This window comes from Scardinius erythrophthalmus, assembly GCF_964197995.2.
Source record: "Scardinius erythrophthalmus genome assembly, chromosome: 19".
NCBI lineage: Eukaryota > Metazoa > Chordata > Actinopteri > Cypriniformes > Leuciscidae > Scardinius > Scardinius erythrophthalmus.
This window is the reverse complement of record NC_138239.1, coordinates 12,295,877-12,315,015: the sequence shown is the minus strand read 5'-3', so window position 1 is coordinate 12,315,015 and position 19,139 is coordinate 12,295,877. Positions and strand designations below refer to the sequence as shown.

The 19,139-nt window shown below is 37.0% G+C and overlaps 1 protein-coding gene across 1 annotated transcript in view; it reads left to right on the top strand.

Annotated features, from left to right (window-relative positions):
- arhgap5 (Rho GTPase activating protein 5) overlaps positions 1-18,792 on the top strand; it is a 32,998-nt gene extending 14,206 nt beyond the window's left edge. The window contains 5 exon segments of the mRNA XM_081347558.1: positions 12,426-12,503; positions 14,789-14,920; positions 18,087-18,192; positions 18,298-18,559; positions 18,561-18,792. Coding sequence (XP_081203684.1) covers positions 12,426-12,503; positions 14,789-14,920; positions 18,087-18,192; positions 18,298-18,559; positions 18,561-18,656 — 674 coding nt within the window. The 3' untranslated portion in view covers positions 18,657-18,792.
- Positions 18,793-19,139: the final 347 nt, after the last annotated feature.

Below are 19,139 nucleotides of genomic sequence, written 5' to 3'. Positions count from 1 at the left end.
AAGCGCACACATAAAGCTTGCTGCAAAGCACTGGCAAAAGTAGCCTAATGATTATGAATGTGTCAATTAAAATGTTTTTCCTTTTTATTAATAAACTAGTGTTTTCTGAGTCAGTGTCTAAGAAATTTCAAGCTTTCTATATGCCTATTTCTCATGTCTGTGTCTGTGAGGTAAGTAGCTTATACGCTGAGTTTCGGTTCATTGGTGACGCGCTCCAGGTCTTCTTGCTGTTGAAGATGGAGCAACTTTCTGCTCTTAAGTTTATTCTATGCACTGTCAAGTGCTTCATCAGATTTGTCGTGTCGCCACTTGGTAGCAATTATCTTGTCGTAAATATTGCATTGCGCACTTGGCATCGAGCCTGGTGAAATGTAGCCACACTTTTGATCTTTTCCACATCTTTTCCATCGATGGGGGTTGGGATGCTTACACACTACAGCCTCACATGTGAGCCACGTCTCTGGGCCTAACTGGCAAAAACTAGTGTTTTTCCTTGATGCCTCGCCACAGCCAATCATGCTGCATGCTTATTGTCTCACTGACGTTGACGAGATTAACCCCTTGGGTATTGAAATTTGGTACTGAACGACAAGAGACTTTTTTGATACTGGTATCGAGGTAATTCGGTTGGCGCCTAAAATTGATCAAACTGGATACCCAGCCCTACAGATCAGTCCAAATGAATTTAGTCAGACTGCTGATTTTGAATGTAATGGTTATATGTATCCTAAACCTAATTTCTTTTATACAAGTCCTGAGATCGATTTCGTTTTAAGAAACTGATCTGGAAGTGCTGCAGAACTACTCAGCCACTCTGATCAAAAACAAAAAATTCTAATTATGTTGGTTTTTCATGCCGATTGAGCATCAGACACATTACTATTTGTTTATTTGGCTGCATGTAAACGCAGATACTGAGTGTGTTTTAACCATTTACAGGCAGAGACTAGATCAGTGTAAATAATTAATCTGTGTAGGACACATTTAACGTGCTAGGCTGCTCTGCAAGTGGAGTTCCCCTCCTGATGACTGTTGCTTTGCCCACTGTAGACATGCACCTTGCTGGAGGGTTGCAGAAAGTTTTGATGACTCTGGCTTTTTCTTCCTTTGACACATTAAGGTCTCTGGCGAATGCTTAGCAATAAGTGTCCGACAACGCAAAGTCCTGTTATTCCCCTTGGCCTCCTCCTGCTTGTCGTGCTCGAGGGGAGAGGATGTCAGAAGCACTTGGCTTTGACAGGTTGTCGCCACACATCAGCCAGTGCATCTAGACTCAGGATGAGGCTTAGAAAGTGTAATGAAGTGGAGGGCGATGATGCCATAAGCTCTGGGAGTTTGTAAGAAAGCAAGAATAAAGCTTGTGTACTTGAAGAATTGACAAACAGAAATGTACTACTAACTTTTTAAGCTCCCATGGTGATGGTTTGGGGCAAATGTCCATGAGAAATAAGAAATGCTGCTGATTTCTAACATCTAATTGGCAACTGCCAAAAGAAGAATTGTGTTCAGAATAGCATTTTAATTTTGCAGTTGATACTCTATGCACAGTTTGAACATTTTCTTTATGCATAGAATTCCCCAGGTGACCTACAGCAATCAAGAACTGGTTTCAGACCACTTGAACTGATTCTAATGAATCATTTTATGACTCAGTTAGTTATGAATCAGCTCTCTCAAAAGTACTAGAATTGTTAATGGAATTAAGGAACCAGAATATTTGTGGACTTCGAATTGGAAGCAAAAATTTTACTTTTTGTACAATTTGATTCCTGTATACTAAATTAGACAAAATGTACATTATACATTGAGAGCACACTGAGCAGAAAACAGTCTCCCACATTTCATTGCACCTTTTGTTTCCAGTGTGACAAATGATCTGGAAATAGTATCAGCCCTGATTTTTTTGTTTGTTTGATCAGACTTCTTAGGGTTAACCTATGTTTTAAATGTTTTCATTTTAAGACAAATTTTAATAAAAAATAACTTAATGGCACTTATTGAATTAATCATGTAACATACACACCACGTACACACTGTAAAGCTTCAGAAGTGGCAAACCCAATTAAACCGCAATTAACACTGCGGTAAACATAGCAACGTTCGGGCGTCTTACGTATTTGGTATCCACTATTCTGACCAAAGATTATTACAGTGACCAAAATATTTGTTGTGTTCAACAATTTTAATATTTTGTTCTTGTTTTCAGCACAAAACATTTCCATTTATTTCATTTTATTATGGGTTTATTCTTATTCGCTGATTTGCTTGCAAGATCTGGCAAAACGAATGAGTCAAGGCTCGTACCCTTTTCCCTGTGATTTCTTGCACTGCAGATACATGTGCATCAGAGATGTATCTTTCATTTGTCATCTCTCATATTTCTCGTTATACATCATTATCGTTGTGACAAGTTGTGATCCATAAACAACAGACTGTCCCGACAAAATGGGAATGGTTACGTCTTTCAGGAGAAGCTTTGGTGCGTATAGTAAAGAGCTTATTAATAACGAAAACGATGATATTATTTTATTTCAGTTAGTTTTTCAGTAACTGTTGTTAGTTTTTCAGTAACTGTTGTTAGTTTCGTTTCGTTTTAGTTTTTCACTTATGAATTTTTAATTTGATTTCAGTTTACGAAAATGTTTTTTGACCAATAGTTTTAGTCTTATTTTCAGTTTTCGTTTATGAAAATAACCTTGGTATAGCCTGCATTGTACTCTCTTCTGGAAGCTGTTCTCTGTAAAACGTACCGCGCACAGACAAATGTTGAGGTTATTATGTTCAGGAACAGTGTTAAAAATAAATTTTAACCACTCATCAGCCTTAGGACAAACTTTTTCCGGGGTGTAAAAAACAGGGACAACAACTCTTCCTCTTCTCTAAAGCACCCCAACACGGCCTCACACGCTTTGTTGCTTGTTCCCGGGGGCGGGGTTTATGTACATTTTAGGGTTCATGATGTCACCAACCCGTTCATGATGTCACCAATCCCTATTGAACTTTGAGCGTTGTAACTTTGCAGATGTTGTTTATGCTCAAGCAGCAACATTACACACTAACTAAAGTTAAAAAAGTTCAATCATAATCAAGGACCCCTTTAACTAAACAGACATGCATAGAAAAACTTTGTTTCTGGTTTAGATTTTGCTGTGGAGTAAGAAAGTAGCTATAATGTAACCATCACTTTGGCTTTCAGTAAATACACCTACTCCCAAACGAACATGGTATCTTCTGCAGATGACGCAATCGCAGTAGTTTGCGGCTTAAAAAAAGGACTATTTTTAAGCATATCCCATCTGTTCGTGATGAATTAGAGATGAGCTGGAGCGAATGATGCCGTCACTGTTTGCTGAAGGGCAGATGTCCTGGGTATGCCGGTCAGTCCATGGTCGAGCTGACCACAGCTCATCCGCCGACACATTACTCATGCATTACTGCTTTAAGTACAGACCCAAAAACCATGTCGCTGCAGTGGCCTCACAATGAGCCCTTGATTATAATTCACACTGAATAATTGAACGTGCTTTGTTGTTTGCTTATTTGATTGTTTTGCTTTTAGTTCTATTTTTGCATTTGTTCCACAAGCGGCTTGCTTATTTTCATCATATCAGAATTTATGTCCATCAGCCCGCTGCGCACCTGTGCTTCTTGCTTGTTCACTGCGAGCAGGTATTCTACATTAAATCAATGCCACATAGTTCTTAGGACTGTGCGAGGGGATGCTGTTTAGCTGCAGGCAGTAGATAAGGCTGCTCGGCTCTGCTAAATCCTCTCGACTGCCATGCATTTCTCATGGGGCTAAACACACGCAAACCCACCCCTCTTTGATAACAGCCAACTTGCTGCGCTCACAACTTAGATTGGACTCGTTTTTATTTTAAAAGCACTGCCACTCACGCAGCTGTCAACTCAGCATGACTAAATATGTCAGGGCTTAATTTTTAACCACTTTCAGACAGTTGTTTGACTCCGGAATCTAGACATCTAAGCGTTTATGTAAAAAGCATAGGCTTAGGACCTTACATGCCACTTCTTGACCTAAAAGTAGCTGAGCTTAAAGGGATTTCTTTTGACATTTCCCTTCACCGTTTTGCATTTTCTGCAGATTGTGTGTAGTTACTTTAAAGGGATAGTTCACCCGAAAGTTAAAATCGTCATCATTTACTCACCCTCATGTCATTCCAAACTTGTTTCACATTATGACTTACTTTCTTCAGTATAACAGAAGTAGAAATTTTGAAGAATGTGCTGATCTTTATTTTTTGACAGTGCGGACTGGAGTCTTTAAGCTTCAAATTTGTCACAAAGCAGAATAAAACATCATCTATTATAGAAGAATCAGGATCAAAGATGTCTTCTAAAGTGATACATAAGCTTTGTGTGATGAACAGATGAATCGGACTCCAATACTTCTCTAATGAACCCAGGAGAGTTGGGGTGAATTTCAACATTTTCACAGAATAACGATTAACTTCGGTCTGTTTCTCAAACAATGCTTCATAAGATATACATATATAGAAAAGCAGCATAAAAGTGTATATTATATTATATTATATTATATTATATTATATATGTATGCTGCTTTTGTGTTATTTTTTTAAGCTTGAGTGCTCCACTCTTCATTCTTTACAGTTGAATGGAAAATAGCAGCCAGCTTGTTCTTTAGAACTTGGATGAATAGAGTCATAAACGTTTGAAACCGCATTAAGATGAGTAAGTGATGACAGAATATTAATGTTTGGGTGAACTATCCATTTAATAAAGGGACATTGTCAACATGGTTTTTCTTTTTCTTGCATGGATTTGGAAATCAATAAAAGGAGATCTGATCCGCTTTGATATTTTCCTTCACATCTGCCGCTTTGATTTATAGGCACCAAGAGCTGCAGAGGCAATTATTATCACAGTAGTGTGGAAATTGATGACCTGACTCAGATTCTGCCCCCCTCTACATTCTGCAAGGTTTGATTTCCAGAGAGGCTTTTGTTTGCAGAGTGCCTAAGTGACACTAATGTTGGCATTTGAGGCTTCACGTCTCACGTTGCAGGATCAACCCTGACCTGAGTTTATTTCCTAAACCTTGTTAAGTATATTGAAACCCTGTGAGGAATAAGGTTAATAAGGGTTGGTGTATTTTTAAACCGATTTCCTGTGGAATGAGCATGTGAGTCGAAGCTTCCCCCTCTGCTGATTTATTATCGTGTGTTAGTGGAATGCTGAGGCAATAGCTTTGAAACTCACGTTTGCCCCCCGCTAACACAATCATACTGTATCTCATGGAGCATTTCTTCACCAGGCTTCTGCAGTGACGGATGGAGGTTGGTTTAGAAAAGCACTTTCCCTCCATGTCTATTTGTGGACCCTGATATTTGGTCTTAAACTCCACCATAGGGGTGGGCGTTATGACAGAATAATTAAGCAGATGGTGTCAAGTGATTGTGTATAATGGTTTAGCATCAGCACCAGATGCACAAGATCTTCCATGCAATCATTTCCCTTCATTTGAATGATTTTGGGTTATGGGTACTCGCTCATACTGGAAAGATGCATCGGAAATCACTCTCAATTCCTGCCAACACACTAGCTCTGTTCCAAAACGTAGTGAGCCACCTTGTTCCTTACTGCCTACATAGGCAGCATCCTTCTAAATTAGCATCCAAATTTGTATGGAACCTATATATATTACATTTGTTGTATTTATTCTATTAATGTACATTTTTATTAATACTTTGTCGAATTGAATTTGAATATCTTTGTAATCGACATTTCTCTTATATGCTAAGGTGATTTTTTTTTTTTTATTATCATTACTTTTTAATAATCTTTTCTACTTATCTTCTTGTCACAGTGCATTCTGGGTTAGGAATCCAAGAAGGATTCGTGCAGCAGTGCTGCCTCGAATTTTATCCAGGAGAATGTGTCTTAAAGGAATAATTAAGCAGCCAACCTTTTAAACAGTCTTAACACAAGATTTTTACAACAGAGCTTAAGTGTTTCAACACAGATGTAAAAATCTATATTTATATAAAATAATTTTAACACAAGCTGTGCTAGTCGGGGTGCTGCAGAACAGGTGCAGTCTGGGTACCTGAAAGGAAGAGACATCAAACATTTGATGTTACAACAGATTCCTTTTAAGCTCCTCAAACATTTCAGAATAATAAGATAAGATACAAGATACAATTCTCAAGAAAAGGTGTAGCGTATAAAATGGATCAGAGCAGCACACTGGGAATACCCTTTGTTGGGTTTACACAGGCCTCTGTGGAGGAATGAATCTTTTGATAGCGGCCCATCCCTGGTGTGTTCCTGTACAGGCACGCCCTTTTCAGAAAGGATTTGATGACAGCATTATAGTGAAAATGTTGCAGTCCCGGTGTGACGTTCGTCCCAGCTCTGAAGCAAGAACATTGATTTCGCACAGACATGCGCTTTAGCATTTACAGAAGCTGTAACCCTGAGCTTTGCCCTTTATTTTTGTACGACCCCTTCAAGTCATTGTGGCAACATGGGAATACAATGCATGACATTTGCCATAATGCTCTAGAGTCCAGCCTAAAGCATTACCGTAGACAGCAATTTTATCTCTGGAGGTCGCTGCAATCATAAATAAGATGTACTAACAGTTAAAATAAGATACCATTGTATTTTGACAATAAATCTGTTTTCTAGCTTCTGAATATTCATGTTATTCACTCACAGAAACATTGACTTCTTTCCCACACTTATCTACAGTATCTCACAACAGATGGATGATGTGGGCTCCACTTTCTTCACTTCTATAGCGCACAACATTTGGGTTCTGGAAGTAAATATTTCATTCACTTTCTCCATGGAGAAATAGATGTTTAACTAATATAGGTTTATTTTGTTGTTTTGTCATTTTTAACTCAACTTACTACTACATAGTATAGTATTAAAAAATGACGCTACACACATTCCTTAAGCACACAGCACCTTGGATCCACCAATGAGAGAAGTTGCTGTTGCCATAGAAACGAAAATCATGGCAAAAAAGAGGCTCAGCATGAAGTATTAGGAATGATGTAATTGAAGTCTCCCAGTAGTCTTGAACTACTTGTACTTAAAGTTTAAAAGAGGAAATTAATACTTTTATTCAGCAAAGATGAAAAAGTGACAGTAAAGAATGAATGCTGTTCTTTTGGCTTTGCTATCACTCAAATAAATTACATTTTAAAATATATTAAAGCAGAAAATAGTATTGTAATAATATTTTGCAATATTACTGTTTTTACTGTATTTTAAATCTGTATTTTACTGATCAAATAAATGGAGCCTTAATGATCATAAGAGACTTCAAAAACTTTCATAAACATAAAAAAATCCCCAATCTTTTGAGCTGTAGTGTATATATTTTACTATGTTGCAATAAACTTAAATATACAAATATATTGTAGTATTAGAATAAAATAATAATTTATGCACATTTATTCTAATTACGTCAGGTGTATTTTCATCATGGTCTTGGTTTAAAACTTTGTTTTGAAGCAATAACGTAATGAGATTAGTTTCAGAGCTGGTTGGTTTTGGTTCAGACAAGTACTTCAATAAAAAACTGTTCCAGCGGTCATTGTTGTGGTCTAGTGGTAGCCATCGCTTTGCAACGATGCTCATTTGCATAAAGTTACAACTTATCTCATCCTTGTTGAGTCACATGCTTACATTGTGTCACTTGAAAACACCAACTCTCATTGAAAACTAATGGCTTAGTTCTGCTGTTATTATGAGGGCTTAATGCTCATTGTGAAAACAAATACTCATGAACGACCTGACATTTTAGTTCCTCTAATGAAGCATCTGACATGCGGAGTCTGCGTGCGGTGCGCTTTTTGTGTGATATTGTCTTCCTTCTGCTGTGTAAACCCTTCATCAGGAGATAACACAGCAGTGCTCATAATGGAAGGTTTTCATTACTACGCTGACCTTTTTTGAATATGTTGTCTCACATTATTTCAAGCCAGATTTGAAATCATATCTACTGAAGGAGGACTACTCAAGCCAGACTGATAAATCTGTTATATTGTGATATCTGGGTTTTATACGAGTGCCTGATTTGATTTATGGTCTGTTTTTGCATATGAGCTCTATTTTGACATTTCCTATGTAGCAGTAAGGCATGTGATTTCCTGTATCACGGTGGCCTTTTGTTGCCTCTGAGGTTGAGCGTGATGGTAATCTGATGATGTGGAGGTGCTGATAAAGTCCAGCGGTGGATGGGAAGGGCTTAGAGGGGACAATAGATGTGAATCCAAATTAAGATCACTTCCCTTAGTACGACTTCCTGTTACTGTTTTCACCACACTTTTGACATTGACCTTCCTTACAGCATTTGACTAAATAAGATCATCACGTCTGAAATTACGGACACGCTACACAGGGTCTGTATGCTGACTGATTTAACTTTTTATGCCTAGCAACTGTTGGTCGTTGTGATTATTATTGGTGTCTTCAAGTCCTCCTGGGAAGCTTTTATAGAGCAAGATAGCGATGCACTTTTTCTACATAAAATAAGAAGACCCCCTGTAGTGAAAATACATTTTTTTTTAAATGTTGTTTATATGTCTTTGTGTTGGTTTTAATAAGCTTTAAGACAAACCATGTGCAAATGTATCAATCCAACACCATTGCTGAGTATTTTCTTACTTTCTATCTAACTAACTAAAATGCAGTGCATCAAAGACAGTCTCAAAAACGTGGTTTGAAACCTCCCATTCCCTACTGTCACATTAATCATGTAAACAATCCCTTCAACGTTTTGGGCAGGGCTTTTCCTATCATTAGGATGCTGGTTGTCTGACTCTGAGTTGGCGAACAGGACCCTACCCATACCCATTATCTAGGTCCCTTAACGCCAAATAAAATGTAGTCTAATTGTATTGAAATTAATCTCTGATTCATTCTGTGTATTCATGTCATACTTAGGCCTATTATTATACTTGCACTACCATTCAAATGTTTGGGTTCAGTACACTTCTTTTTTTTTTTTTAAGAACCCACATAGAACCCATTATTATCAGTGATTCTGTCTACACTGGACGCGCGCCACTCGATCCGCATGCTTGCGCTTTTGATAACAGGACAAATGCATTTGAAGCGTTTGCTTTGATGTGTCCAAGGACACGCCGGTGCAGACAGTGTTAGAATCTTGCAGATCATTTTCTTTTGCAAATAGTTACTACTAGTTTCATCTCATAAATCTTTGGCATACACGACAAACTCACCCCAAGGACACCTCAACACCCCCCCCATTCAAAGATATTGCTTCCAGCGCACCCCCAATGTTTGCCGAATGCTCCAAGGGGGCCCCCCGTTGAGATATGCTAGTATCACATTAGCAATATATTATTAGCTGTTTGATAATGTAGTCAAGCCAAAGGCTAATAATATCAATTACCATTATGTGTCTGACATTGTAGAGAGCGATACATAAAAGGCATTAGTACCATTCTGATACATTGACTTGTAGACGACCCTGTGTAATTCGCTCGTCCTTTTTTTCTTCTGAATCAGTTTCTAGTTCAAACATATATGGCTCAATTAAACCAATATTTCCACTTGCCATTTTATATCGTTTACAGTTGCCTGAGTAAATCAGGTAGTCCGAGCTGGTGTGATTGAGAGTTTCCGCACTGTAAAAGGAGTAACATTTTACGTGATTTAGACCTTTTTAAGCATGTTTATTCTATATATCAAGTTATTCTTAGAAACCTGAGTGGCTAAAGCTGTATTTAGTGTCTGTTTGTGTGTACTGGGCTTTATCCGCTATCTGAAATAGGAAACTGACTCGTTCCCAAGCAGGCTGACAGTTCGGTATGTGTGAACTCCTTCAAGGTTTTGACTTCGATATTATACAGTGCGATTGGTCTCGATGTGCTCCTGCACATGAGTGAGCTGACACTCTGTTCACAGTGTCAGGCTGGGCATAACACCACCAGGCCAGAGCTCACGCTCTCACATGTGACAGGACTGACAAAAAGGGTTGGATCCAAACCCACGCCGTTGCATGGTAACCTCAACAAACTATCACTTAATCTCCATGAGTCATTAACAGCTCGTCAATGACATCGTAAAACAACTAGCAACTATGGGTGGGTCAAATTTCGTTTAAACCATAAATTAAGCTAAATTATCTAGATGTTTTTAGATTTTTTTTTTTTTTAGGTTTATTTGAAAAACTTAAAGCCAAGTTTATTTCATAGCTCTCTTTATTCTGTTGCATTTATTTGTGCTGTTGTTTGCAATTGGTTTATTTGTTCTCATTTTATTACTGACATTTTACTTAAAAGCAAAATAAAAGTTTGCTTTAAAGAAAAGTAGATTTTTGTTTGTATATGCTGAAAGAAAATCGAAATCAGCATAAATCGGTTTCGGCCGGTCACAATTACAAAAAAAATCGGAAATCAGAATCGGCCAAGAAAATTGCAATTCGTGCATCTCTAAAAATATCTTTTTAATAGATGTTTTGATAGCGTTTTTTCTGATAGATTTGTTTGATTCATTTCAGTGAGTTCTTTTGAACTGTTCGTTCAAATGAATGTGTAAAGTATTAAGTTCAAAGATTTATAACTTAAAAACTTTCACTCAAGTCCTCGTGTCCTATTTTACAGTATGCGCATTGAAATGTGTTTAAGTGGGAAAAAAAGGAGGTTTCTCTTTTTTGGACCAATGAATCACTCAAAATACTGTGTGTATTTTGTAACCACAACTGTACAAAAGCACAGAAAAAGAAGTTGCTGTTCGAATATATAAAAAGTATTTTTAAATATTCTATTCAACTAGATTGCTCAGCCCTAAACTCCATCAACCAGTAGAGATTTAAAAAAAAAAGGCTAGTGTCTCAAGTTAAATTCTTTTGACCTGTGTGAGGGAAACGGGTGATTCACCCAGGCAGTAAAACACCCAGCATTCGTCACTACACACCTGCCCTTTTCCTTAACAACACTGTGGCGAGTTAAGAGGCAGGCTCCTCTGTGTAGCCTCCCACAGCTCTGGAGGAAGAACCGGCTCTGACATGTGGGAGCATCTCAAGAATGCACTGTGGTTTTGACTTGTAGCAGTTAGCAGCCCACAAGGCTTTGAGAGTGACTGTGGGGGCCCTGTGTTTTGCATCAGTGCTCCTAAGCACTGCAGAGCTGCACAAGGTCATGGCTTCACAGAGCTATCTTTAGATTAATAAACGGGCTTCGGTAGATTAGACATAATGAAAATAAAGAGATACTCGCAGCGTTATCGGTCAGGGAACGGGGAAGTGTGGGTTGAATTCTGCTGCATTATCTGCATTTCTGGCCTACTTTTCTCTCGGTGAGATCAGCTCGTATGTCCACTTATCCATCTGGAGTGGCCCAGTTTACTGGGTTGAGTGCATGATTTTAAATATTTGAGCAAAGGTTGTTGGAAAAGAGCTGTTCTGTGAAATGGGAAGGCTGTAGGTCTAGTAGCTCTCTTGCTCTCAGTAATATTTGATTTTCTGTGGAAGATTTACTCCTCTGTAATGACAGCATTTTCACGGATGCGAGACAAACATGTAGAGTTTTGGCAGGCACTTTCTAACCGGTAACTGACAAGAACATCCATATAGTGTATTGTAACTATAGAAAGTATCAAGCACTCCAATGAATACAGAAGCCAAAGTATTTGTGCTAAGAATAACAAAAGCAGGAATACAACTAGTCATATTCAAATCTTTAGCTGGAAGCTGCTTGGGCTAGCAGGGTTATCTCAATCTTTAAGTAAAACTACTAGGCATATATTGTATCGGGCTCATATATTGATAATACAATGATTGATGTGATAATTCAGGGCCTTGTAGAAGGGTCTTTATTTTCATTTTTTTGTTTTTAATTATTTATTATGTGTAAAATAATTATTTAATAGTTTATTTATTTTCCAATTACTTTATAATTGTTTTTAATGATTTATTATATGTTCATTAATGAAGTTTCCTACAGTTCAAGCTATGAAAAAGCAGATGATCTAAATAATAATTTATTTTGAAACCAGAGTATCTGGAGTAGAATTGTTGTCATTCTCTGAAATAAATTAATAAAATGCCTGAATTAATTGTTTGCATCCAAAAATTAAAGGATCATCATAAAGATGCATTTTGTTTCAAAATCAAAATGATCAAAAGCACCATTTTCTGTTGAAAATATGGACTTATTGTACCTTAACTTGTGAAGTGTCATCCTTTACTGTTTGTTCCAGTGTTTCTTCATTTGTATTCACTCCATATTTAATAAGAAACTGTGGAACTGACACCCATGTCATTAATATTTGCATCCTTTTATGTGGTTGCTTCAAGTCTTAGTTGTTTTTTTAGAACACTAACTGCTTTGTTCCACTGAGGTTTTGTCGCATAACCTTTGCTTGATTGATTTTAATGAAGTGTTGCTCTTAATTTGCAGGTCTCACCACAGAGGGCCTTTATCGAGTGAGTGGAAACAAGACGGATCAAGACAACATTCAGAAACAATTCGACCAGGGTGCGTACTGATTTTAACTGGGCTCTGCGGGAAACTAGGCTTCATTTGCAGGTGTTTGATTGCATGCGATTAGGACACATGTTGGAAGACATTTCACAAATTGGATAAGTGTCCCTGATAAACTCCAGTTTGAAGGGTTAATTTATATATTTGATCTTGCCCGCTTGAGTGGAAATCTCGTCACCATTTAGATTCAGTTGTTTCAGTTAGTTGTTTACTTCATTTTAATTTGCAATATATTCATTATAATTTGATATAAAATGATATTTGTTTATTGAAAAGTTGCATGTGTGTGTGTGTGTGTGTGTGTGTGTATATATGTATATGTGTGTGTGTGTATATGTGTGTATATATATATATATATATATATATATATATATATATATATATATATATATATATATATATATATATAATTTTTTTTTTTTTTTTTTTTTTTTTTAATAAAGAAAGATTATATAATACAGTTTAATATATAAATACATTATTATTATTATTATATTTTGGGCAAGTTACTCTTAAAAAAAAAGGCAACAATTTCTAGCTTCTAATCCCGATTACTGTACTAATTACTCTCTATAAAAAGTATTGTGTTACTTATTAATAATTACTTTATAAATTGCAAATCAACCTCAACCAGTTGAACAATACAACGATAGACATGAAACTGCTTTCAAATAAAGAATACATAAGATATATTTTTTTCTTGAACTGACCAAAGTATTTAAAGGGAGAAGGTTACATTAAAGACATACATTTAACATTAGACGTTACATTTTTATGTTATTGGTTTATAATTATTGTATAGTCTATACAGTATGTAATACAATTACATCAGAAGTAACTAATTAAATTATAGAAAAAATAAGTCGTCCCTTACTTTTTCAAGGATAAAGTAATTCAATTACAGTAATTAATTACTTAGTGATGCATTACACCCAAGACTTATTGTATCGAAATATTTACTTATAGGCTAATTTCTAACTTCAAACTTTCAAGACTAGTGAACACTCACCACCACTCACCAACATTCACTAGCATGAATGATGAGAAACAGGTCCTGAATTACACAATTATGATCAAACACAATGTAAATTAACCATTCCTGTAAAAACAAACTTGACATTTGTGGCTTCTGAATGGCTTGGTGCCTGCAGGCCTCCATCAAGCTGTGATTCGCACTAGTTATTCGCTTATGCAGGCCATTTTTAGCTTAAATCTCCTTGTGACACATTAAAGTGATCTGTTATATTCTCTTTTTTAAACCTCAGAATTAAATTGTCACTACGCTGATGATATATTGAGGCAGTTACAGGCTAGCGGTGGGTGGTATGACCAAAATTTATTCAGTTCACTGAGTAATGTTATTTCACAGAAACGGTTTACATCATAATGTAGTTATTCTGCAAATTCAATGAAAAAAAAAGGCTTATATATTAAATAACCGTGACTATTGTAGATAATGCAGTGAATACAATCTTTTACTTCCATCTCATTTAATTTTTTTTTCTTTTTCTTTGGAACTTGATGGACGGGAACCAAATGATAAGATTATTCATAACAAATGGAGTCAGGCATTTGTGCAAAAGCAGCTTTTAGCATGTTATGTAAGACTTGAGTTAAGACAAGGGCCACAAAACAGTAAAAGCAAAAAAAAATGTTTTGCTGTGCTTAGCAAAACCTTTAAGTTCTTCCTCATTTCGACTTCTTTGTGATGTATTTCCACATTTACTATATTTGCACTGCTGTTGCTCTATCGCTATCACGTGTAAATACCATCATGCTGGTCGCTATTACAGGAAAAAGGGTTATTTTATTTTGTGGCCAAATTAAATCCACTGTTTTCATATATATTTCAAATCAAACACTAGTCATGGCTGGTGAACTGGGTTGAAAATATTCAGCCGAGTGACCGCATTATTCATTCAGTGAGCCATCGTTTGCCTAAAAGAGCCACTATAGGCATCAGTCTGCCCACTGGCCCGGAGCCATTAGTCTTCCTCTCTTTTTCTCTTCTGCATCCTCACGATACAGTGAATTGGGTGCTTTTTACCCCTTCTTGTGTTCATTCAGTGCCTTTGCAAAGAGATCTAATCTGACAGCTGTCATTTCACCTTAAACCCCGCTCTTACAGCTTCTCTTTCTCCTCCCCATCCTTTCTCTTTCCTATTTATTTTCCCCTAGATTTCCTTCTATTCTGTTAAATCTACAGTATTGGTAAAGCCACTAAAACAAAGGCAGTTGGATTCTTCCACAAGCTCACACTATTTTCATTCTTCTCTCAGACCACAGCGTTGACCTGATAGTGATGGATGTAGCCGTGAACGCTGTGGCTGGGGCCCTAAAGGCCTTCTTTGCCGACCTCCCTGACCCTCTCATACCGTACTCTCTCCATCCAGAGCTGGTGGAAGCAGCCAGTAAGTATCGACACATTTCTCCATCGCTTGCTTTTTTGTCTGAGGTTTGTGGTAACGGACTGCTTTAGAACGGTTTAATACTAGTTTATTATAACTTATTGTTTCAAAACGTTCATTAAAACTGACTGTTGTGTAGCATTCAGTGTCATGCTTTAAGTAATAAAGTGTGTGTTTTTTTTTTGTTTGTTTTTTCAGTAACATTGCCTCTGCCTGATTTGGTCATAAAAACATGGTACATTGGTAGTGTTCGGCACTGTCACACTTCATCTTTGAGCTTATTATTTTTTTTAAATAAGTTTAAAGGCCTGTTCATACAAAATCTAATGTGATTTACCAACATTAATAAAATATTTGCTGCAGGCTAATCTTCACACCAACTGTTTACGCAGTGTCTGGTATAATATATTTTTATTATTCCTGTGATGGCAAAGCTGAATTTTTTAGCAGCCATAACGCAAAGTCTTCAGAAATCATTCTACTAGGCTGATTTGGGGCACAAGAAACATTTATCAATGTTGAAAACTGTTCATATTTTTGTGGAAATTGTAAAACTTTACAGGCTGATGAGAAGATGAAAATTCAAAAGAACAGTATTTATTTTAAATAGTATAAATAACTTTTACTTTATCAATTTAACATGTCCTTGCTGAATAGTATAATTTTTTTTTAAAAGAAGCCTTACTGACCCCAAAATTGTGAATGGTAGTGTATATATATATATAAAAAAAAAAAAAGTTCCAATTTTGGAAATGCTATACATCATTTGCACAAGAAAAGACTTGAAAATATGAAAGATTACATTTTTATTAAACAAAATACAACTGTTTACCCACAGTTTGAAACAGACTTGCTGACTAATACATTTTTGAAATTTGATTGTTTTCATTATTCATTAAGTGTTTTAGCGGGTCCAGGTAAAAGCAGCTGGACCAATTTTCACGTAAGGATTGAGAAGGTTGTAGCTGAAGATCTGGGTTAGCACTTTATTTTATTGCCAGTGCTCATTAGCCACTTTCCGACCAAGTAGTTCTAGGAACTTAGTTCTAGGAACTGTCCACTTCTAAACAGTTCTAAGAACTACTCTCCCCCAAACTCGGTTTTGCTGTTTGCGTTCGCACTGGCCAAGTGGCCATAGGAACTGGTAGGAGGAGTAAGGGAGTGACGCAAGCACGGTGACTTTTATTTTGACGGCGCGACGGACCTTTATTTTGGCGGCGCTGAGACGCCAGAGCAAACAATGCTCGCATTCTCTGTGTTTATTAGTTAGCGATCTGTCTAACAGCACTGTTTAATATGTTATTAGATAGAACTGTTATAGAAAGTAGACAGTATATGAAAAAAAGGTTATTAGCCTATGCCGTGTGGTTGATGTCCAGTGTTGCTAGCTGGGCAGATAAACATAATCATGTTTGGCTTGGTCCCCTCAAAGTTGCGTTGGATTTTCTCTTCAGCATAAAGGTTTAGAGACCCATCTATCACTGTTTTCCATGTTTGTATAGTTAGTTTATGGAGTAAATATATAGGCTATAATCTGTGTGTTTACATTCTAGCTGTTTTAAAAATGGCGGGTGCTGGTGTTCCGCGTGCGTTCGGCCAATCAGCGCACACTAACGTCACGGGTAGTTCCTATAGTGCTGGTTTAGACCCTACTCTGAAGTAGGACCTAAATTAGTTCCTCCAAATGGAGTTCCTAGAACTAAAATCGTTCCTAGTTCCTGTGGTGCGAACACGCCGACATCCGGGTACTTTAGCCAATAGTTCTAGGAACTGTGAAAAGGTTCCTCCGGTCGGAAAGCGGCTATTCATACATTAGTCTTCAGAAGCTTTAGGTGTGCGGCAGCGTGTCAGTAAGACAGCATTCACCTGTCACTTCAGCAGAGGTTGCGACTACAAGAAAGACAGGAAGTGTGTCAGCTACAACAATGAGTACAAGTAGAGACCTGCTCGTGCTATTTCACCATTTCAACGGTCGAGTTTTTTTTCTATCCTTTGTGTGCCCGGGTTTCTGCTTTCAACTACGTTCAATATTAATCCCATCACCACACCGTCTAATCCCAGCCCAAGGTAGCTGAGAAGTCATTTAAATGCATCTGCATTTCCGTTTGATGCTTCCGAGTGCTGAATCTAATCCAGGGCCCCTGTGACATACTCCTTATTATTTCTGATCCACACTGCTGTAGATAGATGACGTTAAGTACTGATATCTCATCTTTATCTTTTCCCTCCCTTCACACATTCTCGGCCAGGCAATTGCAGCTCATTGCATTTTATCGCAAAATCTCTTTTTGATGATGTTTCAAAAATGATGGTTCAAATCAAATCACCTTTTTTACACCACCAACACACAGAAGTTTAGTAGTGGGTGAAAGTCTGTGGTACATACTCCAGACACTTTTCAAGACATGGCACGTACATAAAATAATCACAATACAATTAATATACAGTGTACATAAAGCAAAAGATACACAAAACAAAATATGCACAATTCGTATGTGCTTCTTGGTTTTCCATGTTCAGTCCTTGTTAAACATAATTTTGTCCACTGACTGCACAGTTAAAAATTGGGAATAATATACAAGGATGCACAGATACTAAAATTTTGACCGATAACTGTAATCCAATACTTATAGGTGACTTAAAGCACGTCTGTGTTTTAAAAATAAAACACTAAAAACTAAAATCAGTCATTTTAAATGCTACAAGTGAAGTTATGCATCACACCATTATAATGTACAGTATGAAAAATTTCTGTTTTAAAGTTCACTATAGATTTCATTTATCAGTGTTATTAAATTACTAGTGTTTACAAAGATCAACTTTAAGTGAGCATTAGATGACAGTTAAATAAACATAAAAACGAGAAATGATGTACAATTAAATATCTAAGAATCAATATGGTACCGATATATAGTTTGTCCTTAATTAATATATGTCATTTACAAATATTGCTAGTATTATGTGTCTCATCATTCTTTCTCGCATAACTTAAACCAGGTCTTTATTTAGGAAGTAATAAGCGGGTTAATGTATAAATAGCTAGTTATTATGACAAAATAAACCCTAACAGGAAGGAGTTTATGCCATAAGTATTTCAAAATCTGTGACGTTTTATTCCACAATATTTCCTCCCTTCTCTAACGAGTTCTCTCAATGTGTATTTTTCTAGAAATCGTAGATCATTACGAAAGACTGCAGGTGCTTAAGGAAATCGTGAGAAAATTTCCTCCTGTGAACTATGAAGTTTTCAAATACGTCATCACTCACCTCAACAGGTAAAGCTTCGGCTTCCCCCTCTTTATTAATGTTTGTTAATGCAGATTTTTATTGTACCATTATGAAAATATATTTAGTCATTTGTAATGTCCTTTCTCCTCCAGGGTAAGTCAACAAAGCAAGACCACGTTGATGACGGCCGACAATCTCTCCATCTGTTTCTGGCCTACGCTCATGAGGCCTGATTTTGAGAACAAGGATACGCTGTCCACCACCAAACTCAACCAGTCCGTCATCGAGTCCTTCATCCAGCAGTGCCAGTATTTCTTCTATGGTGGTGACATCACAGAGCCCTCCAGCGCCGAGGGGACTCCTCCTCCACACGGTCACGGTTTGGAGTCTCTGATGGCCCTGCAACTCCCTCCTCCCCTCCAACCCCAGCAGATCCAGCACCCGCTGCCCCCCGAACCCCTCATATAGACCCCCGGCTCACGTTCGGCTGCGTGGAAGCCTCCTAAAATAAGAAGTGAAAAATTACTACTTTTTTTTTTGTACAAAAGATGTGACTTGCAGAAAAGATTTCTTTTTTTTTTTTTTTTCATTTTTTGTTCCTCAGCCAGACTGAATGAGAGTGAATAAAAGCTGTAAAGAAAAATTGTAAAGAAAATGTCAATGTAAATTTGACAGTAAATGTGCACATTGACTAATTTCAAACATCGTGAACACAAGGAAGATATATTTATGAAACACTATTTTTTTTTTTTTTTTTTTTTTTTTTTTTTTTTTTTTTAAAGACAATGGAGCTGTCAGTCACTCACTAAAAACCAACACCACATGCACGGCTTGCCATAATGGCAGAATGTGCCATTTTTCTGCTTGTGTTTGTCCCCTTTTTATTTTACAATGGACTAAAGATATATTTTTAGGAAATTTTTATCTTAAAGACAGCGGTCGTTGTTGGGGTGGTGGGATCCCAAGGCGTTTGGGATTGAACTAACGTGAGTTT